This window comes from Callospermophilus lateralis, chromosome X (assembly GCF_048772815.1).
Source record: "Callospermophilus lateralis isolate mCalLat2 chromosome X, mCalLat2.hap1, whole genome shotgun sequence".
NCBI classification, from domain to species: Eukaryota; Metazoa; Chordata; class Mammalia; order Rodentia; family Sciuridae; genus Callospermophilus; species Callospermophilus lateralis.
This window is the reverse complement of record NC_135325.1, coordinates 87165067-87191599: the sequence shown is the minus strand read 5'-3', so window position 1 is coordinate 87191599 and position 26533 is coordinate 87165067. Positions and strand designations below refer to the sequence as shown.

General features: G+C 34.5%; 1 protein-coding gene across 2 annotated transcripts in view; it reads right to left on the bottom strand.

The window, feature by feature from the left end:
* Col4a5 (collagen type IV alpha 5 chain) overlaps positions 1-26533 on the bottom strand; it is a 216853-nt gene that overhangs the window by 116061 nt on the left and 74259 nt on the right. For both annotated transcript variants that reach the window (XM_077106377.1, XM_077106376.1), the window contains exons 2-3: positions 15934-15993; positions 2590-2679 (exon numbers count right to left, since the gene is read on the bottom strand). In XM_077106377.1, the coding sequence (XP_076962492.1) occupies positions 2590-2679; positions 15934-15993 (150 nt within the window). The remainder of the gene's footprint in view (positions 1-2589; positions 2680-15933; positions 15994-26533) is intronic.

The window sequence follows — 26533 nt, the reverse complement described above, 5'->3', positions numbered from 1 at the left end:
AATAAAATTAGGAAAAAAAGGGTTTTAAGCCAATTTTCCTTCCAGGCAAATGAACAGAACTTGCTCTTTCATATATCACTTCACCACTCTACCTAATACAGATGGAAAAGGGCACTGAGCCAAAAGAGCCATTAAAAACAAAAAGAAAGAAACTTCTGAGTCTGGAACTTCACTATTATCTCTTCCTATTTCCAATCTTAACAAGCACACAAAGATGCTTTCCTTGCTCATGGTACAGGACAGACTGCCCACATTGAAATCAATGAACACAGACCACTTAACTGATAGGATAAGAACACGTTCTGATCCATGAACCAGGGTATGAGGGCTGGGGTAATGAATCAAACTTCTCTTTTCTCTTTCTCTCCCACAGAATAGCCTGCATGAATTCCTCCTTGTCAAATGCATTGATGTGCCTACTCCAGGTGAATCTGACAAAACTTCTGGTTCTGGCATCCACTGCCCAACCCTATAGATAAACATGTGATTGCTAGTTACTGAATACTGAAAAATAACATTTATGTAAACAGACCATTTTAGTACCTCCAAGTGTCCCAACTTTGCACCTGATTTGTTGCCACAATTGAACTCTGACACTAGAGGAACAAAATACCTCTTCAGATGTCAAACCCTTCCTGTCTAAAATGGGAGCAACTGAAACATCTGGGGAAAAGGTATATGGGGTCAATCACTGGAGCAGTCTGACTTTGACAGCAGTGACCTTTTCCACATTATACAAATTTCCAATTACACTCAAGTCCCCTGCCCATTAAAATGGACTTTTGGCTGGATGACCCCCATTGTAATCAATGACTTTTACATTCCCAGAACTACGTATGGCCCCGTATGGCCCCTCTGGTGTACTATTCTTTTTCATAAATTCAGGCTTTCAATAATCCTACAAATGCAAATAATGGGATATTGATGAAAGATACCCAAATATTCATAACAGTCTCCCCATTAAGCACATCCTACTTCATGGAATAATAGAGGAACTCCAAAACCAGAGATGATTCTGGTTACTCAGGAGAATTTCCAGGTGGCATTATAGACTCTCTACTCATGCAAATGCTCCAGGTAATCTTTCCCTCTGTCAGAATCATTCAAGTAAAAAGGTGGTGCTGGACCTGTACTTGACCCTTGCAGAGGACATTAATGATAATACCTCAGCTTTGGGGGCATAACAGACTGGCCTAAATTCCTTGGCTTTTAGTAGTGTTAAATTACCCTATAGCTGTCAGCTTCCTGCTGGCCAACAAAGGAATGGTCTCTGTGATTGTCAGCACTTTGTGTTGCACACAGAACACTAAAACTGGCAAAGTAAAGCAGCCCATAAGACTAAAGAGAAATGCCTCCTGGCTCTATAAAGTAGATTGGGCAAGCTATGGGACATCTATTCTTGGCATGGCAACAGCTATGCCTCATGATTTTACATTTAATATTCTAGGCAGCTCTGATCACCCTGCTTAGAATTAGTCTCAGACTAATTGAAAGCATTTTTGACACAGCCCCTTAAAGTCCAACATATTCAGGTCCATGATCATGTTTCTAACTCACATCTTAAAAAATCAAGAGGTGGAACTCAAACACCTATGTGAGATTTTCCAGGTCTACCCCAAAACCTCATGGTAGGCCTCATGGATGACAGCTGCCCTTCAGACATTAAACTTGGTGTATAGCCAATGCACTGCAGTTTCTGAAGCAGCTCTCCCAGGTGGCCATGCTCTTATACATATAAGCTTCTTTATCTAGGGCCTTCGATAGAGACCTCCTTTGGTGTAAAACCCTGAAGAAACTTTTTCTGCACTGACTCAATACTTTTCCATTCCTAGCCCTTCTCCTCTCTTCTGACACACTACCCCCAGGGCTATACACCTTCAGTGAAATGATTCCACTCCTCTATGCTGATCCATCTAACCCTTGCTGGTACTGTGCCATGGAGAAAAATGGAACAATGGGGAAGTTAGTGCTTTCTCTAGTTTCACTTCATTTTTTATAAAACTGCAGTAAGTCAGTAAAGGTTCAACAGTTACTTTCATTATGGCTTTTTTCCCAGTGCTGAGAATAAAACTCAGGGCCTTCATGAATGCTAGGCAACCACTCTTAACACAAAGTAACATCCCCAGCCAACGTGATGTGCTGTCTTAATGAGCTACTCTGACACTAAGCACCTTGGCTCTTCTCAGTTCAGCTGAGCTCTTGAAAGAACTTTTTTAAAGGATCCCAACAGCTACATACAGTAAAAACATCTTCCTAAAACATCTTAAAATAGTAGTAATATTCAATTAAAATAAAATATTTTGGAAGGTGATGGTCATCATTATACAAAACGTATGTATGAAGATGTGAATTTGGTGTCAACATACCTTATTACAAACAGAGATATGATAAATTGTGGTATAAAGTTGTATTAAGAATTGTAATGCAAAAGAAATAGAGGAAAAAAAATCAATAAGTTATAGACTCCCCATCATTGTAATGTTTGATTTTAATATTTTCTCACTAGAATTCAATAACTTCAGTTGATTTGACACCTAGTCTCACATTTAAGATGACTCAATTCCTGTGGTTTTACTAGTTTGAACATACCTTTTGTCCCCGAGGCCCTGGAGGTCCTTCTGGACCTGGGAATCCAGGCAAACCTGGATGGCCTTCTAAACCTGGAAATCCTCTCTCTCCCTGCAATGAAACAAGAATTAAAGGTAAGGTCATTTTTTAGTTTCCAAGCACAAGCATGATTGATACTCAAAAATATCAAATATCTATACAGACCATGATTTTTGTTTGTACTGGAGATTGAGCTCAGGGGCACTTGACCACTGAGCCACATCCCCAGCCCTTTTTTGTATTTTATTTAGAGACAGGGTTTCACTGAGTTGCTTAGCACCTTGCTGTTGCTGAAGCTGGCTTTGAACTCGCAATCCTCCTGCCTCAGCCTCCCAAGCTGCAGGGATTACAGGCGTACACCACTGTGCCCAGCAAAACTGACAATTTAATGATATTAAATTCACAGTTTTTATTAACATGAAGAAAACTGTAAGATTTAAGGAGAAAAACGCAAATCATGCCAAATTTATATCACACACAGTAATGTAATCTCCTATAAAACTAAAGAATATATCAGAGATAAAGTGACATTTAAACATACTAACATCAAGATTTTAACAAGGAAGATGGCAATAGGACCAGGAAATCACGTTTGTAAATGTTACATGAAAAAAGCATGGGGAACAGATGAAGTATAAAAAGAAACCACTGGAGAAGCTTCCAGATTTGTTGTAAAGTAGAAGAATTGCAGGATTATACAGAGTAAAAATTCATTTGCTGGTTGGAGATTCAATTAAATTAGCCAGAACAAATCTTTAGAACATCAAATTTTTAATAATTTTTTCTGATTGTAAAATTAATATGATAAAGAAATGCACATTCAGTGTAGAAAACAAAAGATACAAGAAAACACCACCTCTATTCAGAATAATTAAAATTTGACTGAAGTCTCAATTCTGATCATAGCAGTTAACACTACCTACCAGTGAGGGCCCATCACATCTTATCAGCTAATGGTAGATATCTGATATATCTATAAAGCCAGAAAGGCAGTGGTAGAAAAGCCAGCAAGCATATTATTTAGATCAACATAAGAGGGTCAATTAATTTGTAAACAGCCAATAATAGTAAGGGTGTAAACTCCAATAGTCCTATGGAGACCAATCACAAAATTCTCCACCATGTACTTTAAGAACTAAAGGGCTCATAGCTTCCCGGCGCATGCTTCCATATAGAAGGCTACTAACATTTTCCTGATTTCCTAAGATTTAAGGATTTCTCAAAAAAAAAAAAACCTTTCTCTAGCCAAATGTCTTTATAAGAACCCTCTTACAAGTTCCTAATATAGCAACAGCCCAGGCAGCACCTAAGAAAGAGAAAGCATCTGTACGTGTAAGGAAACTGACCCACAGGTCAGTGCATACATATTTCTCCTACAGTTTAAGATATACAGTAGACTTCTGTAGCCTTGACAATAATTACTGACTATGTATACATTTTCTACAATATATTCCTTTGTTGTTTTAATGAGTCATAAAATTATGATTTAATACTCATCAATCTCAATTAATTACTTTGAAGAAAACGCATCAAGAAGGGAGAAATTAGCTCTAGTAGTTTCTTTGTAGACCCTTTTGGGTCTTCTAGGTATAGGATCATATCATCCGCAAATAGTGATAATTTAAGTTCTTCTTTTCCTATTTTTATGCCTTTAATTTCTTTCGTCTGTCTAATTGTACTGGCCAGTGTTTCGAGAACTATATTGAATAGAAGTGGTGAGAGAGGGCATCCCTGTCTTGGTCCAGATTTTAGAGGGAATGCCTTCAGTTTTTCTCCATTCAGAATGATGCTAGCCTGAGGCTTAGCATAGATAGCTTTTACAATGTTGAGGTAAGTTCCTGTTATCCCTAGTTTTTCTAGTATTTTGAACATAAAGCGATGCTGTACTTTGTCGAATGCTTTCTCTGCTTCTATCGAGATGATCATATGGTTCTTATCTTTAAGTCTATTGATGTGGTGAATAATGTTTATTGATTTCCGTATATTGAACCAGCCTTGCATCCCAGGGATGAATCCTACTTGATCATGGTGCATGATATTTTTGATATGTTTGTGTATCCGATTTGCCAGAATTTTATTGAGGATTTTTGCATCTAAATTCATTAGGGATATTGGTCTGTAGTTTTCTTTCTTTGAGGTGTCTTTATCTGGTTTGGGAATCAGGGTGATATTGGCCTCACAGAATGAATTTGGAAGTTCTCCCTCTTTTTCTATCTCCTGAAATAGATTGTAGAGTATTGGTATTAGTTCTTCTTTAAAGTTCTTGTAAAACTCTGCTGTATATCCATCCGGTCCTGGGCTTTTCTTGGTTGGTAGTCTTTTGATGGCTTCTTCTATTTCCTCACTTGATATTGGTCTGATTAGGCTGTTTATATAATCCTGACTCAATCTGGGTAGTTCATATGTCTTAAGGAATTTATTGATGCCTTCACTATCTTCTATTTTATTAGAGTGTAGGGTTTCAAAATAATTTCTAATTATCTTCTGTATTTCTCAATTGTCTGTTGTGATGTTGCCTTTTTCATCCCGTAAGCTAGTAATTTGGGTTCTCTCTCTTCTTCTCTTTGTTAGCATGGCTTCAAAGTGGCAGGATATAAAATCAACATGCATAAATCAAAGGCATTCCTGTATATCAGCGACAAATCTTATGAACTGGAAATGAGGAAAACCACCCCATTCACAATATCCTCAAAAAAAAAAATAAAATACTTGGGAATCAACCTAACAAAAGAGGTGAAAGATTTATACAATGAAAACTACAGAACCCTAAAGAGAGAAATAGAAGAAGGTCTTAGAAGATGGAAAAATATACCCTGTTCATGGATAGGCAGAACTAACATCATCAAAATGGCGATATTACCAAAAGTTCTCTATAGGTTCAATGCAATGCCAATCAAAATCCCAATGGCATTTCTTGTAGAAATAGATAAGGCAATCATGAAATTCATATGGAAAAATAAAAGACCCAGAATAGCAAAAGCAATTCTAAGCAGGAAGTGTGAATCAGGAGGTATAGCGATACCAGATTTCAAACTGTACTACAGAGCAACAGTAACAAAAACAGCATGGTACTGGTACCAAAACAGGCAGGTGGACCAATGGTACAGAATAGAGGACACAGAAATCAATCCACAAAATTACAACTATCTTATATTCGATAAAGGGGCTAAAAGATGCAATGGAGGAAGGATAGCATCTTCAACAAATGGTGCTGGGAAAACTGGAAATCCATATGCAACAAAATGAAACTGAATCCCTTTCTCTCACCATGCACAAAAGTTAACTCAAAATGGATCAAGGAGTTTGATATCAAATCAGAGACTCTGTGTCTGATAGAAGAAAAAGTTGGCTCCAATTTACATATTGTGGGGTCAGGCTCCAAATTCCTTAATAGGACACCCATAGCACAAGAGTTAAAAACAAGAATCAACAAATAGGACTTACTCAAAGTAAAAAGTTTTTTCTCAGCAAGAGAAACAATAAGAGAGGTAAATAAGGAGCCTACATCCTGGGAACAAATCTTTACTCCTCACACTTCAGATAGAGCCCTAATATCCAGAGTATACAAAGAACTCAAAAAATTAAGCAATAAGAAACAAATAACCCAGTCAACAAATGGGCAAGGACCTGAACAGACACTTCTCAGAGGAGGATATACAATCAATCAACAAGTACATGAAAAAATGCTCACCATCTCTAGCAGTCAGAGAAATGCAAATCAAAACCACCCTAAGATACCATCTCACTCCAGTAAGATTGGCAGCCATTATGAAGTCAAACAACAAGTGCTGGCGAGGATGTGGGGAAAAGGGTACACTTGTACATTGCTGGTGGGACGGCAAATAGGTGCGGCCAATTTGGAAAGCAGTATGAAGATTCCTGGGAAAGCTGGGAATGGAACCACCATTTGACCCAGCTATTCCCCTTCTCGGACTATTCCCTGAAGACCTTAAAAGAGCGTACTATAGGGATACTGCTACATCGATGTTCATAGCAGCACAATTCACAATAGCTAGACTGTGGAACCAACTTAGATGCCCTTCAATAGATGAATGGATTAAAAAAATGTGGCATTTATACACAATGGAGTATTACTCTGCACTAAAAAATGACAAAATCATGGAATTTGCAGGGAAATGGATGGCATTAGAGCAGATTATGCTAAGTGAAGCTAGCCAATCCCTAAAAAACAAACGTCAAATGTCTTCTTTGATATAAGGAGAGCAACTAAAAACAGAGCAGGGAGGAAGAGCATGAGAAAAAGATTAACATTAAACAGGGACGAGAGGTGGGAGGGGAGAGGGAGAGAGAAGGGAAATTGCATGGAAATGGAAGGAGACCCTCATTGTTATACAAAATTACATATAAGAGGATGTGAGGGGGAAAGGGAAAAAAATCAAGGGAGAGAAACAAATTACAGTAGATGGGGTAGAGAGAGAAGATGGGAGGGGAGGGGAGGGGGGATAGTAGAGGATAGGAAAGATAGCAGAATACAACAGTCACTAGTATGGCAATATGTAAAAACGTAGATGTGTAACCGATGTGATTCTGCAATCTGTATACGGGGTAAAAATGGGAGTTCATAACCCACTTGAATCAAATGTACGAAATATGTTATGTCAAGAGCTTTGTAATGTTTTGAACAACCAATAAAAATAAAGAAGGGAGAAATTAAAAGTTTCAAAATCTGTACAACTAAACTACCTGAAATCATTAAATAGCTCATTACTGTTAGAGGTAGCAGTAAAAATTCTATTGCAAATTCCAGTCAGAAAGAAAGGCAAGAAGGTAAAAAATGTAGTTCTAGTAGATTTCCATAAGTGGAAAACAGCTACTTTTGGGGATTTCAACTGGTATATAGAGCATACCTCTGCCAAATCTTGAGGATAATATTTGAAGAAAGCAATATTTTCTCTGATATGAAACTGCTTTCTGGGTTATAGTTAAGAAAAGAGACTAAAGAGTGGAAGATGATGAAAAGTTAATTATGTTAATTGTGTTGGAATTAATAAATAATACATCTAATAAAGGATATATCCTGAAATCTCCTCACACTAGATTCTATAATGTCACATATAGCAGACTGAAAAATATTATAGTAAGGAAGATAGAAGGTAGCGATTGGCCAGCAACATACAAACTAGAAGAGCAATTCTGAGACTCTCAAAGGTTAAAGTTTTCTGAGTGGAAACTACAGAAGCCTTGAGTAAGAAAGGGTTAAGTGTAGGGTCCTCTACCCAATTCCTAATACAGATGGTAGGGAAGACTGACATAGGTTTTGTGCTTACTCTTTGCTACCCTGTTAGGGGTTCATTTAATCCTTAAAAATACTCAAGTTTTTTTGTTACTTGCTAACAATAACAAACAGAAAATGATGTTGTGTGTCTATATGGATGCTTTCTCTTTCTTGGGTGCTTCTTGGGCTATTGTTATATTAGGATCTGGTTAAGAGGGTTCCTATAAAGACATTTGGCTAGAGAATTTTTTTTTTTTTTAGAAACTCTTAAATCTTAGGAAATCAAGAGATAAAACTTAAAGAGAAAACCTGGTTTATCCTGTCTGCCTATTTGAATATTAAAAAAAATCATTCTTATTTTCCTTTGTAGAATAAAATTCTCCCTCTACCTGTTCTTTAATTATTGGTATCACTCTCGGCTCTTTTTTGATCATCTTTTCTCTCTTTCCCTGGGAAATCTCACAAATTAATGTTTCTCCTTAAAGCTAAATTCCTATAAACAACTGGTTTAAACATCACAGGCATTTAAAGCTCAACAATAATAACAACTAACCCATACTGAATGTTTTTTATATGCCAGATGTTATTTCAAATTCACAATTTTTTATCTTATTTAATATTCCAAATGACAATATGAGTTAGAATGACTTTCATTTTTTGTGTGAAAAATCACAAAGAAGCTGAGCACAATGGTGCATGCCTGTAATCACAGTGGCTCGGGAAGTGGAGGCAGGAGAATGGCGAGTCCAATGCCAGCCTCAGCAAAAAGGAGGCACTAAGCAACTCAGTGAGACCCTGTCTCTATATAAAACATAAAATAGGGATGAGGATGTGGCTCAGTGGTCGAGTGCCCCTGAGTTCAATCCCCAGTAACCCCTGCCCCCAAAAAGAAAAATAATGAACAGTGAAACCATCACCACAGTCAAAATAAAGAACATTTCCATCACTTACAAAAGGTTCCTTGTGCCCTCAACTTTCCTGTGCTTCTACCTGTCTACCCAATCCCACCACCCCAGGCACTGACTGATCTGCTTTCTGTCACTATACACTAAACTATTTCTTAATGAAACTTGCATTTTCCAGAATTTTATATGAATGGAATCACACATATCGTACTTTTGTCTAACTTTTCACTCAGCATCATTTTTTGATATTCAAACATGTTGTGATGGCTACTGATAGTTAATCTAATTTTTTTGCTGAGTAGTTTTTCATTGCATAGATATTTTCCAATTGTTCATTAAGTTATCTGATGATGGGCAGTTGGTTGCTTCTACTTTCTGGCTATTACAAATAAAGCTACTATGAATATTAATGCACTAGTTAAATATAAATGTATGCTTTCATTCCTAATGGATAAGTCCCTAAGAATGGACAGGGTCACACAATAGATAGCAAGTCAAAACTTTTAAAGAAACCGTCAAACTGTTCCCCAAAGTGTTTGCATCATTTGACATTGCACTACTATCTACAATAGTTCCAATTACTCCACATCCTCACTTATACTTGGTATGGCCAAGTTTAATGTTTAGATTGTATTCTAATGGTGCTATCTCCTTGTGATTGTTTTGTATTTCCCTAATTAATAATGTTGAACATCTTTTCATGTGTGATTTTACCACCTATATATCGGATTTTATCAAGTGTATTAAAATCTCTTGCTACTTTCTTCTAATTTAATTTTAGTTGGGGTTGTTTGTTTTATTATTGAATTTTTAAGGGTTCTTTAAATATTTTAGATACAAGTTCTCTTTTTATAGACCTTATTTAATTAATTAATTTATTTATGTGGTGCTGAGGATCGAACCCAGGGCCTCACACATGCGAGGCGAGTGCTCTACCCCTGAGCCACAACCCCAGCCCCAGGATACAAGTTCTTTAAGAGACATATGATTCACATTCTTTTTTCCAAGATTGTGGGCTATCTTTTCATTAATTCTCTTTAAAAATGTCTTTGTGTGGGTGGGGGACAGGTACTAGGGATTGAATCTCAGGATACTCTACCACTGAGCTATATATCCACAGTCTCATATATGTGATGTGTGTATTGATTTTGAGATAGGGTCACACTAAGTTGCTGAGGATCTCACTGTATTACTGAGATTAGCCTTGAACTTGTGATCCTTCTGCCTTGCCCTCCTGAGTCACTGGGATTACAGGCATGTACCACTGTGTCCAGCCCCAACAATGACTTTTAAATAAGAAGAAATTCCTAATTTTGGTGAAATGTAATTTTTTATTCAGCTTTTCATCACTGTGACCAAAAGACCCAACAAGAACAACTTAGAGGAGAAAAGTGTACTGTGGCTCAGGCTTTCAGAAGTTCTATCCCTGGTTGATGGACTTCATTGCTCTGGACTCAAGGTAAGGCAGAACAACATGGCAGAACAAAGCTACTTAGTTCATGACATCAGGAAAGAGAGAGAGTACAAACAGGGTGCCAGGGAAATATAAATCCCAGAGGCACACCTCCAGTGACCTACTTCCTTGAGCCATGCCCTACCTGCCTATAGTATATAAATAATGAATCTTCCAGTCCATGAACATGATATATATCTCCATTTATTCAGGTCTTCTATTTTTTCCAGCAATATTCTTATAGTTTTCAGTGTCTAGACATTGCATATTTTTGTCTGACTTAGTCTTAAGTTTTCCAAATTTTTGTTATTGTCAAAGGCATTATTATGATTCCAATTTCCTAATTTTCATAAAAAATTGACTATGGAAATAGAACTGATTTTTTATTGATCTTAATTTATTTGTTTTTAAAATAATCTTTCTAAAAGCAGTAATGAATTTTAGGAACACCTTAGTATATGTCCATAGAATTTTCTGCATTGACAAATTATGCCATCAATAGCAGCAAAGAAAAAAAACAGCTTTATTTCTTCCTTTCCACAGTGAATGCTTTTTGCTTATTTTTTCTTCTTTACTATACTAGTGATATTCAAATAGAGATGGTGAGAACAGATATGTTTCTGAACTTAGGAGAAAATAACAAACTACCCACTGCATGTAATTTTAGATGAATTGGTTTGGTAGATTCCCTTTAATGAGGAAATCTCTCCAACTCTTACTTTGCTAAGAGTTTATCACCAATGTAAATTGAAGTTGTAAAATGCATTCTTTATTGTCTATTAAGGTGGACTGTAGATTTATTTCTTTATGCTTTAAAATATTTTAGTATTTAATATAGTGAATGACAATTTTTGATTGTCACATGTTAAATGAAACATGCATTCCTAGTATATTATATACTTTACATGTTGTTAAATAGAATTTGCTAAAATTTTAAGAATCTCTGCATCTGTGTTCATGGAGGCTACTGATATAGTTTTCTGTTTTGGTAATTTTGTCTCTCTCTAGTTTGGGTATCAGGACTATGCTTATTCCATGCAGATGGAAGACATTCTCTATTCCTGTATTTTCTAAATGCTTTCATGCAAGATTGACATTGTCTCCCACATAAACGTTTCATAGAATTCATCAGTGAAACCTTATGAAACCTGAGATTTTTGTAGAAAGGACTGAAAATCCAATCTTTTATAAATACAGGTTTATTAATATTTTGCTTATTTTATTCTATTATTTATTCATTTATTTTGTTTTGATAATATTTATTTCTCAAGGAATTTGTCCATTTCAACTAAGTTGTCAATTTTTAAAATATTTTTCTAGTTGTAGTTGGACACAATAGCTTTATTTGATTTATTTATTTTTATGTGGTGCTGAGGATTGAACCCAGCGCCTCGCATGTGCTAGGCGAGCATTCTACCACTCAGCCAGAACCCCAGCCCCAGTTGTCAAATTTTTTATTAACCTATTTATAATATTCCATTATTGATCTTTAATTTTTATAGCGTCATTCCTAATACTGGTATTTGGATTTTTAATTTTCTCTGCATTATCAGTCATGCTATCAATTTATCAATTAACAAATTTGGGTAAGTTTTTTCTATTATTAGTTTTCTAGTTCATATATATTGATTTTTACCTTATTATCCTCTTTCTCTTAATTTAAATTTAGTTTACTTCTCCTTTTCTAGTTATTTAAGTAGGAAATTTTGATCACCAATTTTAATCATTCTTTTTTACATAGACATTTAAAGCTGTTTCCCACATAAGCACTCTTTTCATGTCATTCCAAATTTTCAATTGTTGCTTTTAAACAAAATACAACATTTTCCAATTCCAAACAATTTCCAATTCCAAAAAACAAAATTTTTCAATTTTCCTTCCAATTTCTTCCTTGATCCATCAGTTATTTAGAATGACGCTTTCTAATTTCCAAATAGTTGAGGGTTTTTCTACAGATTGTTATTGGTTTCTTACTCGTTTCACTGTGATCAGGGAATGGATACTCATATTTTTGGTATTTATAGGGTCTTATTTTGTAGCCCACAATATAGTTTATCTTGTTAAAAATTTCATGTGCTCTTGAAAAAAATGTATTTTGTAGTTATTGGACATAGTATTCTTTATATGTCAATAAGGCCAGGTTGTTAATAGTGCAATTTAAATCATCTACACCCTTAACTGACTTTCTGAGTATTGTCAATGACTGAGGTAGGAGTATCAGAATCTACAACTATGGTTGTAAATTTGTCCCTTTAATTCTGTCAGATTTGGCTTCGGGTATTTTGGAGCTATGATCTTATGCTTTAAATCCTCTTTTGTGTTAAATAAGAGAGAGGAAAAGGATATAGTATTTTATATTTAACCACATATACACCATTTCTAGTGCCTTTCATTCCTTCCTGCAAATTCACACTTCTATCTACTGACATTTCCCTTTAACCTGAAGAAATTTCTCTCAGTACATTTATGCCAAATTCTCTTTATTCTTATCATTGCAAAATATCTTAAAAGTTTCCTTTATTTTTGAGGTATATTTTCACTGTACGATCATTATGTTTGCAGAATTTGTCAACTTCTAATGATATACTGCATATTATCCACTCTCTCTGTGAAGGACACTATCATCATTCATGTCATCATTCCACTGTATGCAATCGGAATTTTCTCTAGCTTTTAAGATTTTCTTTTATTCGGTTTCTTTTTCAGTGTTTCATTATGATGGGACCTCTATGTAGTTTTCTTTGCTTTTATCCTACTTGAGGTTCGTCCAAATTATTGTATCTACAAATTTATATTTTTCACCTAGTGGCAGGGAATTATTTCCATTAATACTGTCCCATGTTTCATTATGTTTTTACCCCTCTGATCTTTCTCTCCTGTCCTTGTAGGACTTTATTGACATTTATTTTAGACTATTTGATACAGTTACACAGGTCATTGAGGCCCTAATCTTTCTATTTTTTTTCCATTTTTTCCTGTGTTCAGAAATCATTTTTTTTTTACTTTAAATCTTAAAGTTCATTGACCTTTTTCTTTTTTAAATCTCACCTCTGCTATTAAGTCTATCTGATAAATTTTTCTTCATTGAAAAATTCTAACATCAGTATTATTTTTAGAGTTGATTTTCAACTTGGTAAGTTTTAATTGCATACTGGATAGTGTAGGTAATATGTAGAAATTTTTGATTCTCTTATCTCTATCTGAAGAGTATTGAATTTTTAGCTAATGCCAGGCATGCTGGTACATGCCCATATCCCAGATACTTGGTAGTTTGAGGCTGAAAGATTAAAAGTTTGAGATTGGCCTGAGCACATTAGTGAGGCATCATCTTAAAATAAATGGTATTATTTGGATCTAAAACTGCCCCCCAAAGAGCCCATGTGTTAAGCAATGTAGCAATGGTCATAGGTTAAAATTGAATTATAAATGGGGTAGACTAATGTATTGGATGTATTAATAATTTGAATGAACAACTGGGGGATAACTATGGACAGATGGGTTTGACTGAAGTAAACAGGTCAATGAGGGCATGGCCTTCGACTATATTTGTCCCTGGCCCCTTCTTCTCCTCCCCTCTACTTTCCATCTGCCATGAGCTGAGTAACTTTCTTCCATCATGCCCTTCTGCCATCATGTTCTGCTTCAACTCAGGCCTACAGCAATAGAGTCAGTGGACCATGGACTGAAATTCTGAAATCATGAGCTTAAATACTTTTTTTCTCCTCTAAATTGTTCTTGTCAGTTATTTACATCACAGTGACAAAGATTTGACTGACACTAAGTTAAATAACATAAAAAGGATGTTGCTTAGTGGTAGAACACTTTTCTAGCATGTATGAGGCCCTAGGTTCAACCCCCAGTGCTGAAAATATAATAGTTGAATCAGGTGAACTCAAACTTAAAACTGTTTTGCTTTCAATGAACTGCAGTTAAATCTATGTACATGTACTTCCATCATTTTTTTTTTCTGGGTAGTATGACTCTTCCCTATACCTATGAAATTCAGGATTTAACCAAGAATTTGAGTGGAATCTTTAAGCATATTTTTAAAGTCTCCTGTCTTTGTTTATTTCTACTCTAGCACATCTTCCCTTACTTTCAAGCCATTCTGGCATCCTCAACTCTTTGTCCTGAAATCTCAAAGCATTCTAACTGTGGGTTTTTGTCAGGGTTCTAGCCATCCTCTAACATGCACACATGGGGTATACTCAGGAAGAAAAAATATAAATTTAAGTTCACCTAATGTTCATTCTTTTTAATTTTTTTTAGTTGTAGATGGACACAATACCTTTATTTTTATTTATTTTATTTGTATGTGGTGCTGAGTATTGAACCCCGTGCCTCACAAGTTGTAGGCAAGTGCTCTACCACTGAGCTACAACCCCAGCCCATAGTGTTCATTCTTTTTTTAAAGAATCCTTTCCACTTTATTCCTTTGGCAACTATCCTATCTTATCAATTAGATATTATATTTTGTTCAGAGTTTTTAATTCTTATCTCCAGATAAATTAATGTGATAATAGTCACTGCACTATAATGTGGAATGAATCCTTCTTAGTCTTTTTATCACTACAGAAAACACCCTTACTACAAAACTATTTCCCTCAAACTAATGCTACTCATGTAAGTGTTCCATGGAAAAGTATTTAATTAATATTAATGGGCATTCTGTTGGGAAAATAGGGATTACAAAGGTCAAATGAGCTTGAGAATAAAGAACTGCAAAATAATCAAACAAGTGGTTTTCTTTGATCTAGGACGTTTAAACATCTTACTATGCTAATTAATTTTCCATATTCCTAAGTGGAATATACCCTTATGGCATTATCCCAAACTTTTCCATATATAATTAGTAGTACCATTCACTTATTCATTCAAAAACATTTATTGAACTCCCAAAAGTGGAGACCAGAGTGAGATTCTCCTCTCTCCTAATATAATTTTCTTTAGTTTAAAATTCACCAATTCACTATCCTTTTTTATTTTTTGAATTCTTATGTCAGTCACTAACCTACAATGGCTAGGTTTAGGCTATTTAATACTCGCCTATTCTTGCTTTATAGTCATCATATCCATACAATAGGAGGTGCTGCTATAGGAAAAGGTAAAAATAGATATTCACCTATCAATAATTTGCAGGGACTAAAGAAAACTACGTAGAATTGCCTAGCTTGGTATCCAGCACAGCTTAGTAGCTTGACACATGTTTAATTTTCTTAAGTATTCTCTTCTTTTTGCCCTATTAAGTCAGTGACTTCAACAAGATTAATAAGGGTAGATCAAAGTTTTCAGGCCAAATGCACTTAGAAGCTTATTTTGTTTGGTCCAAGAGCCAAGAACTTTCTTGGTCACTTTTAAAAAGCTGTTTTTAGAAAAGGAAAGAAGAGCTAGGATGTAGCTCAGTAGTAGAGTATTTTCTTAGTGTGTCTGAGACCCTGGGTTTCAGTTTCACCATCTCAACAGCAAACACACACACAAACAGGAAAGAAGAAAATGTGACACAGACCTCATGTGTCCCACAAAGCCTAAAATATTTGTTACACGGCCTTTTATAAGAAGATGTTAGCTGATCCCTGAGATACAATCCAATCTTCATAAGTTCTCAAAATAAGCAGAAGAGTAGAACTTGTTTTATTTATTTACATGTTCAGATAGAAGCCCTATTTTGAAAATGTATTAAAAAAGTATTTTACTGGTTTTACTAAGCTTTCAAAGGCCGTCTCCAATCTTACCTTTTCCCCTTTTATACCATTACAGTCACACTTTGATCCTGAAGAACATCCATAGCAAGCCTATAAAGAAAAGAAACAGGGGAAATAATTAAATATGAAACTGAAAATCAAACTCTTGACTTAGAATTCAATGGAACTCAGTAATCCAAACTTAAAAAAAAAACAGTAAACTATCTGAAAGGATATATAGAAATGACAAACAACAGTTACCTTTGGGGAAGCTCTAACCTTTTATTATATACATTTATGCTTGAGCTTTTCACAATGATCTAATATAATTTTTATCATTCTAAAGAAAGATATGTCTTTTTAAATAAAGAGGATAAAATGAAAAAGAAATTCATATAACTTCCTTATAATGTTATTTGTCACATGTCCAAGTTCTAGAAATTCCTTTGTTTTTCTCCTAATAGTACGTTAAAGAAGCCACCTTTCTATCTAAATTAGCAATCAACTTGACAACTAGTCAAAGATAGCTCCCACTTGAAGTCAACTTGCTTCTTTGCATTCATGAGCAGTCATGGCACACAGAATACACAATGCTGTATTTTACCACTTTTTTTTCTTTGCCTCTACTCCCCCATCACTAACAGCAGCTCAACCTCTAACAGCTCCAAGCTTTACCAAAAAAAGCTGCTTCCACAGCCTAAATGTTCTAAATAGCCACAACTAACACCTTAGCTTTCATATTAGGAAGTAAGGTCCTAAAACCAAAAAAAATAACTTCCTCTAAAATAAAAGTGTACAGTAAATAAGAAGAAACTAGATAACTTCTGCCATCCATAGCTATCTTTTACTCTGGCATGAAGCTGAACAACTTAGAAAAACAAATAGTAATTAGTGTAACTTAGGTTGACAGCTTACTACTTATGCACAAGAACATGGCATGCTTTTCATCAAAGAGATCAACAAACTAACTTAACTGAAACCTTTATATGATGCAAAAGCCAAATAAAGTTCATCCATCAGTGCTCAACCTGAAGAGTTTGTGGCTTAAAAAGTGCCTTTCCCTCCTACTCAACATTCCATACTTTCTTTTCTTTCTACTTTTTTCCCCAAGGCACTTTACTGTAGTCACATCCCCAGTCCCTACCCTTTTGTTGAAACAAGGTCTCCTAAATTGCTGAGGCTGGCCTGAAATTTGTGATCCTCCTACTTCAGCCTTCAGAGTTGCTGGGATTACAGGCTTATGCCGGGCTCCGTGCTTCCCTTTCTTTAGTCTATAACACAGCATCTTTCTGAATCCTTATCAACTAATGCAGCTGAAATTAGAAGCCACCCTCATGCTGAAATCTCTTTTCCTTATTATAAGAGCAAACCACAACGGCTTGAAGACAGAAGATCTCTCAATCAACTGCAAGAGGCTAATCTAGTAAAAGATGTACTCTAGACACTTCTAATTCAGTCTGTCAGGCAGCCATTATTTATTTATTATAAATAGGTGATTAGGTTGTACACTGATTTTAGTGTTACATGTTAACTACATTACAGTTTTATTCAGACAAACTCATTCATCATACATGAAGTGAGCATGATTACAGGCCAGAAAATATTTTAGGTATGAAAGATATAAAAATGAATAAGATGCAACTCATGTTAACATAATTCAACAAATACTTATGGATCACTTGTTGTTTTGTGCCAGCCACTATGTTAAGTGCAAGCAGAAATACAAAGACAGTATATCTTTGTTCTTTAATAGAAAGAATAAACCTACATACAAAAAAATTACATTATAATGAGCCAGAAACAGGGGTTAATTTTAAATATAAAATATTCTTTGTGAAAAAATAAATTTTAGATTGTGCACACTCTCAGCATTCAATTACATGCATTAATAGAGGTGCAAAGGTTACGGCAAATCCAAAATGGCTGTTAATGTAAGAATAACATTTGGAGTTGAATGAATGATTATACATAATATGTGAATATATGTGCATAAGGGTTTGTTGTAAGTAGAAGATGGTATAATTTTGCACATTCAGTCTTTATGGGGAGATTTTCCTCTTTAAAATATGAATTAAAGATTCTGAGAATAATGCAAAGCAACTGGCTAATAGGATTTCATTAATATGGACTAAAAACTATGTGATTTCTTTACAATATTTTGCACTAATCAGTGTCCAAAAATCTCAATATAATGTATAAACAAACAAAACCTTTAATGTTCTTCTGTGTGATTTTTCAAGTGATTTTATGCAATATTTTTCTTAAAAATTGGTAATTTCATCTTTTTTATACTTCTTTATTAATTAACTTGTAATTTTCTTTAGAGAGATCACTACTTAAAACATTTTGGAACTATAGATAAATTTTAAAATTAAATTTTAAAGTTTAAATTTTGAATTTTATTTATTCTGCCTAGCTTATGGGAAGGACTCTGGTACTCATGGGTTAAAAACAAAACAAAAACCAGGCAACTGTAATACACACACCAACCACTAGATGCCACTTTCTATACAGTTATAACAGTGGTACCCACAAGGAAATAGCCCTAATTAGACATCTGATTAATGGAGTAACTTTTTTAAAAACCAATTTCCATTAATATTGATTAAATGCTCAAAGAGTACAAAGCACAATATTATGTCTATGAGCTGTACAAAAATGTGTAGATGTGGGTGCTGCCTTTAAGGAGCTTCCAATCTAGATTTAAAAAAGAAAAGAAAAGAAAAACTATGCACAAACAAATTTAAATTAGAATAAAATGAAAAAAAATGATAAGACAGATAATGGTAATGGAAAAAGCACTATCACACAAGAAATATTCCCCTAGTTTACTTCAGAAGTTGAATCACTACAATCTCATGGACAAGCATTCCCGCGCTCTAGGATTATTTTTTCACTTGAAAAATGACATATACAGACAATGTAATCTAATTATGTAGCTTCCAGATTCCACTGTGATTCTGTTAGGATCCACCAAGCAAAAATAAGTGTATAGTCAATAATTCTTGACACAAATTCTCTTGAGCCCGAGAGTATTAATAAAAGGTTGGTTAAAAAAAAGTGAATACCTAGACTTCAATTCAGAAAAATGGACAGAAAGATATCTAGAGGCAAAATGACCATATTAAGCACTAAGATTTTAAAAAATTGAATGAGGCAAAGAGGTAAAATTAACATTTACAGACCTCAGTTTAAAAGTCATTTACTAAGTAAATACGGAAAAAAAACTATCATAGGAGATAAGGCTAAACTATGATCTTTTCAATATTGTGGAAAATTAATTCTACAAAATCACACAAAACAGTTAAAGCAAGAAAATTATTGAATTATAATAATCTTTTAAAATGTTATTATGGGAGAAAATAATAAAATAAAAATTAAGGAAGGTTTTGCATTCGCACATAGTAAAACACATCATAAAACTATAATAATTAAAACAGTGTGGTATTACTCAAAGAATGGTAGCTTAACTAACTAAAATACTAAGGCCAGAAAAGACACACAGGTGTAGGGACCCCCTACACACATTTGCCATATTATAAAAGTTGGCATGTCAAATCAATGTGAAATTAATGAGTCATTTAACATATGGTGCTGGGATAAGTACAGAAAGTTATGAATTTACATCTTAGGCCATTACAACAAAAGTATATATTTGAGTATTATCCAAAATGTTTGGAACCAAAGTGTTTTTAATTTTCAATTATTTTTAGATTTTGGAATATCTGCTTATACATAATGAAATATTTTGGGGATGAGACCCAAATGTAAACATGAACTCATTTATATCTTATATAAACCTTATACACATAGCCTGAAGGTGATATTAAACAGTGTTTTAAATACTCTTGTCCGTGGAGCAAAATTGCATCATGTGGAAATTTTTCCCTTGTAGTATAATCTCAGAGCTCAAACCCTTTCATATTTGGGGTTTCAAACTTTCAGATTATGAATACCCAACTATAACAGGTATTAGATTTAAAAGTACAAGTAAAAAGCAAACTTGCAGCCCAATGTAGTGGTGCACACCTGTAATCCCAGCTACTCCAGAGGATCTCAAGTTAGAGGCTGACCTGGGCAATTTGGCAAGACCCTGTCTAAAAATGAAATAAAAAAGGCTGGTGATGTAACTCAGTGGTAGACCACGTGCCCAGCATGTACAAGGCCCTGGTTTTAATCTCCTGTACTAAAATAAAAACATGCAAATTCCTGGATGCATTAAGATTACCCAAAGAACCTTGTAACAATTCAGATACCAGGAACCCATCCTAAAGTTTGTTTCAGTAAGAAATAGAAGTTGACCAAAAGAATATGTAATTTTCATTTCATTTCATTTCTGATTGATACATGATATTTGTACATATTTATGAGGTACACTGTGAGAAAGAGTAAAAGGAAGGAGGGAGAAGGTAAGGCCAATCAGTGGGTACAATGTAGTTTGGTAGAAATAAGTTCTGGTGTTCTATGGTGCAACAAGTTTTAAATAACAATAATGGATTATGTATTTTAAAATCTTCTCTTATTTAACAGGAAATAGTATTGTTTATTTAAATTTATTTATTTACCTATTCTAATTAGGTATATGTGACAGCAGAATGCATTTTGATTCATTGTACACAATTGCAGCATAACTTTTCATTTCTCTGGTTGTACACGATATAGCATCACACCACATGTGTAGTCATACAGGTACCTAGGGCATCTCATTCCACCATCTTTCCTGCTCCCATGCCCCCTCCCCATCTCTCCCTCCCCTTTCACCAATCACAGTTCCTCCATTTTTCCCATACCCCACCTTTTATGGATCTGCATCCACTTATCAGAGAGAATATTTGGCATTTGTATTTTTGTAATGGGCTTACTTCACTTAGTATGATATTCTCCAACTCCATCCATTTACCTGCAAATGCCATAATTTTATTCTCTCTTTATGCCAAGCAATACTCCATTGTGTGTATATACCAGTTTCTTTATCCATTCATCTATTGAAGGGCATCTAGGTTGGTTCCACAGTTTAGCTACTGTGAATTGAGCTGCTATAAACATTGATGTGGCTGCATTACTATAGTATGCTGATTTTAAGTCCTTTGGGTGTATATGGAGGAGTGGGATAGCTGCATAAAATGGTGGCTCCATTCCAAGTTTTCTAAGGAATCTCCATAATGCTTTCCAGAGTGGTTGCATCAAATTGCAGTCCCATCAGCAATATATGAGTGTGCCTTTCCCCCCCACATCCTCACCAACACTTACTGTTGTTTGTATTCTTGATAACTGCCATTTTGACTGGGGTGAGATGAAACCTTAGAGTAGTTTTGATTTGCATTTATCTATTACTAGAGATGTTGAACATTTTTTTCATATGTCTGTTGACCAAGTGTATATCTTCTTCTGAGAAGTGTCTGTTCAGTTCCTTAGCCCATTTGTTGATTGGGTTGTTTGTTTTTTTGGTGTTAATTTTTTGAGTTCTGTATATATCCTGGAGATTAGTGCTCTGACATGTGTGTGGCAAAAATTTGTCCCCAAATGTAGGTTCTCTCTTCCCCTCATTGATTGTTTCTTTTGCTGAGAAGAAGCTTTCAAAATCTTCTCTTATAGCTATTTTATAATGGTAAAGTTCCAATTCAATAGGAAGATATAACAATTACAATTATGCATACACCTAACAACAGAGCCAAAAAAAACACATGAAACAAAAACTGTCCCAACTGAAGAGAGAAAAATAGACAATTTAATAACAGTATTTGGGGACTTCAATACCCCACATTCAATAATGGGTATAGTAGTGAGGCAGAAAATTAATAATAAAATAGAAGACTCCCAACAATAGTACAAACCAGCAATACCTAACAGGCATTTATTCAACATTTTGTCCAATAATGAAATGCACAGAACATTCTCCAGTATAGATCATAGGATAGGCCATTAAAAACACTTTCAAGAAATAAATTGAAATATACCAAGTATGTTTCCAAGCCACACTGAAATAAAATTTGAAAACAAGATTAGAAGGAAATTTTATATTCACAGAATATGGAAAAAATTTTAAAAATTCCTTATGAATCTATGAGTCAAAGAAAATACAACATATATTAAAATATTGTAAGGTGAATGAAAATAACACAACCAAGTACCCAAAACACATGAGATATTTAAAGGAGTACTAGAGGAAAATTTAGAGCATTGAATGTCTATATTTTTTCTTCTTCTTAAATATTTTTATTAGTGCATTAGAATTATACATAATATTGAATGCCTACATTTAAAAATACATGAAATAAATAACTTCCCCTTCAAGACATTAGTAAAAGGGAGCAAACAAAACCTCAATTGAAGAGAAGGAAGAAAATAACAACAATTTGAATTGAAATTAATAAAATGAAGGATAAGAAAATAGAGATAATCAACAAAACCGAAATGTGGTGTTTAGGAAAGGTCAACAAAATTTCAAACTACCACCACCAGAAAAAAAATGACTACTGAAATTAATAAATTAATAAATCAGGAATGAAAGAGGTTACATTACTAACAATGTAGGAATAGCAGGAAACTTCTTCAATCTGATATAAGGCATATACAAAAAAAATAATGTCACAATAGTTGATAATGAAAGACTGAATCATTTCCCTGTAAGACCAGAACGAGGGCTGGGTCTGTAGCTCAGTGGTAGAGTGCTTGCCTAGCATGTGTGAGGCACTGGGTTGAATCCTCAGCATCATATAAAAATAAATAAATAAATAAAGGTATTGTGTCTGTTTACAACCAAAATTTTAAAAAAAATAAAAAAGACAAAGATGTCCATTCTGTCATTTCTTTTGAAAATAATTCTAAAAGATTCTCTCCATGAAAATTAGGCAAGTAAGTAAACCATCAATACTGAAAAACAAGAATTAAAGAACATATATTTTTACATGTGACAAAGTCTTTTATCTAGAAATTCCTATTAGAATTAATAAATGGGTTCAACAAGACTATAAGGTACACAATGAATATAAAAAATCAATTGCATTTCTATATAATAGCATGAAATGAAATGAAAAATCCATTTCCAACAGCATAAGAAAGAATAAAATTCTTAGGAATAAACTGAGCCCAAAATTCAAAACATATATTCTATTCTAAAAATATCAAAAGATTATTGAAATAATTTAATGATTATAAAATAAAGGAAAAATTCCCATATTCATGGATCAGAAAACTTCATATTCCTAAGACAGTAATACTCCTCACATTTTTCTACAGATTCAAGGCAATTTTTGTAAAAATTCCAAGTATATATTTTGCAAAATGGACAACCTGATAATAACATTGAATTTATATGTAATAGCAAGAAACCCAAAAAGCCAAAACAATATTGAAAAAGAGGAGTAAAACACTTACTACAAATGTACTCCAACTAATGTGGTAATGGCATGAGGTGAGACATACAGGTATAATACAGATACAATATCTTGCCTGCTACATGATTTTCATTATGAAATGAACAAAACAGACAAATCTATAATAACAACAAGTAGATTGGCTGTTGACTAAGACTACGGAGTGAGGGATCAATGGGAAATGAAAGCTAAGAAATACGGATTTCTTTTGGGGTTGATAAAAATGCTCTATAACTGATTCAGGAGAATGTTACATGAAACTATAAATGTTCTAAAAAGTGTTGTACACTTTAAATTAGTGAACTAGATGGTGTGAAAATCATATTTCGATGAGACTTTTATAAAATCAGTGTCAAGAAATAATATATGGGAAATCCATGCTGCCAGTAACTGTGAAAGGTCTGAGACTATTCCCTATTTGCAAGCTAACAAGTTAGTTTGCTAGTGTATTATGAATGCTTGTAGAAGATATAAGACTTCTTGATCAGAGACAATTTATCACTCAAAGCAATAGCCTGAGCGTCCCCGAACACCAATTTCCACTGAATGATGCTAACCAGACAAGTTGATGCCTTCACCTGAGCTGCATTATTATTACAGGGGAGAAATCAAGAATTTAGAGAACCCACATATTTTATAATGGGCAGTAAGCGTGCTTGACTTTTGCTTGGAGATATTATCTTTATTATGCTAGAAGGTAAACAAATCTGACCTTTCTTCCAAAGGGAGATACTATCTCTATTTTCAAGTTGTTCACTATAAAACAACCTTCAAAAAAGAGTTCATAGAGAGGACAGTTCCTCTCCTCTTATGATGATCAGAGACATAAGAGATTCATGGAAAATTTTCTTTAAACATATTCCAGAATTTGAAAAAAAAATAAGAGAATAAACAAATGCAGCATATGAACAGCAATGAGTGTTTTAAAAACCACTATTATCTTGAATATTTGATAATCCTTTTAAAATATTGCTAATATCCTGAAATTGTTAATTATATTATGTTTATGTAGTATGATGTATATACTGATGTGCTTAGGCATATGAAACGTTATTATCTATAACTTATTTTTAATGGCCTAGCAAAAAAGAAATGCACACACCCTTGTAAGACTTAAGTAGATGAATATACTGAGAAACACTTGAGCGCAAGAGATATAAAGCAAACATGGCAAACTGCTAACAAGTACTAAGTCTACATGAAAATATAATGACATTAATTTTATCTTTCAATTTTTTTGGAAATGTTATTATTAAAAAGTTAGAAATATTGAGAAATACACCTGAAACAAATATCCTTCAATGGCAAAAAAGGAGATATATTTCAACATGTATGATTTTCATTAGAGATATTATAAACATAAGGCCACATTATAAAAGTGATCCACTTTATGCTTTGAATGTACCCCTTGCTGCTTTGCCACTGTGACTTATTTTTAAATGGACATATTTCTCTGTCTTCCTCTCTCCCTTCTCCTCCCTAAACTCTCCTCCCTAATCTCAGGATTACATTTATTCCCTATCCTAGGAAGAGTTATCTAACCTTGAGCACACACTCACCACAGGAAAGAAGTACTCTGGGGATGGCACCAGAAGATCTTAGAAATTACTATCTCCCAAATTAATAAGTGAATTACAGCTCCAGATAGCACACATGGAATGTAACCATTGAATCACCTCTTTAAAAACCCCTGTTCCCCATGATGTGCAGAATCACAGCCTCTGGGAAAAGAGTCCCTTGTGTTTTTCTCTTGCTAGTAAAGCAATAAAACTTTTATTTTCCTTTTTCTCAAAAATATATCATCATTATTGGATTGGCATTGGGGACAAGGACCAAGCTTTTGTTAACAACATGGAAAGGGTGATATAATAGATAAAAGATTCATACATAAATAATAACCACAGAAAGCTGGTAGCTGGTATAGCTATATTAATTTCAGACAAAGTAGACTTTAAAGTAAAATTTATTCTGAAAAATAAAACAAACATGCAATGGAGGAAGGATAGCATCTTCAACAAATGGTGCTGGGAAAATTGGAAATCCATATGCAACAAAATGAAACTGAATCCCTTTCTCTCGCCATGCACAAAAGTTAACTCAAAATGGATCAAAGAGCTTGATATCAAATCAGAGACCCTGCACCTGATAGAAGAAAAAGTTGGCTCCAATCTACATATTGTGGGGTCGGGCTCCAAATTCCTTAATAGGACGCCCATAGCCCAAGAGTTAATAATAAGAATAAACAAATGGGACTTACTTAAACTAAAAAGTTTTTTCTCAGCAAGAGAAACAATAAGAGAAGTAAAAAGGGAGCCTACATCCTGGGAACAAATCTTTACTCCTCACACTTCAGATAGAGCCCTAATTTCCAGAATATACAAAGAACTCAAAAAATTAAACAATAAGATAACAAGTAACCCAATCAACAAATGGGCCAAGGACCTGAACAGACACTTCTCAGAAGAGGACATACAATCAATCAATAAGTACATGAAAAAATGCTCACCATCTCTAGCAGTCAGAGAAATGCAAATCAAAACCACCCTAAGATACCATCTCACTCCAGTAAGATTGGCAGCCATTAGGAAGTCAAACAACAATAAGTGCTGGCGAGGATGTGGGGAAAAGGGTACACTTGTACACTGCTGGTGGGACTGCAAATTGGTGCGGCCAATATGGAAAGCAGTATGGAGATTCCTGGGAAAGCTGGGAATGGAACCACCATTTGACCCAGCTATCGCCCTCCTTGGACTATTCCCTGAGGACCTTAAAAAAGCATACTATAGGGATACTGCCACATCAATGATCATAGCAGCACAATTCACAATAGCTAGACTGTGGAACCAACCTAGATGCCCTTCAATAGATGAATGGATAAAAAAAATGTGGCATCTATATACAATGGAGTATTATGCAGCACTAAAAATGACAAAATCATGGAATTTGCAGGGAAATGAATGGCATTAGAACAAATTATGCTAAGTGAAGCTAGCCAATCCCTAAAAAACAAATACCAAATGCCTTCTTTGATATAAGGAGAGCAACTAAGAACTGAACAGAGGGAAAGAGCATGAGGAAAAGATTAACAGTAAACTGAGATGAGTGATGGGAGGGAAAGGGAGATAAAAGGGAAATTGCATGGAAACGGAAGGAAACCCTCATCGTTATACGAAATCACATATATGAGGTTGTGAGGGGAAAGGGGGGGAAGGAAAAGAACTGAACAACAACAGATGAGGTAGAGAGGGAAGATGGGAGGGGAGGGGAGGGGGGAT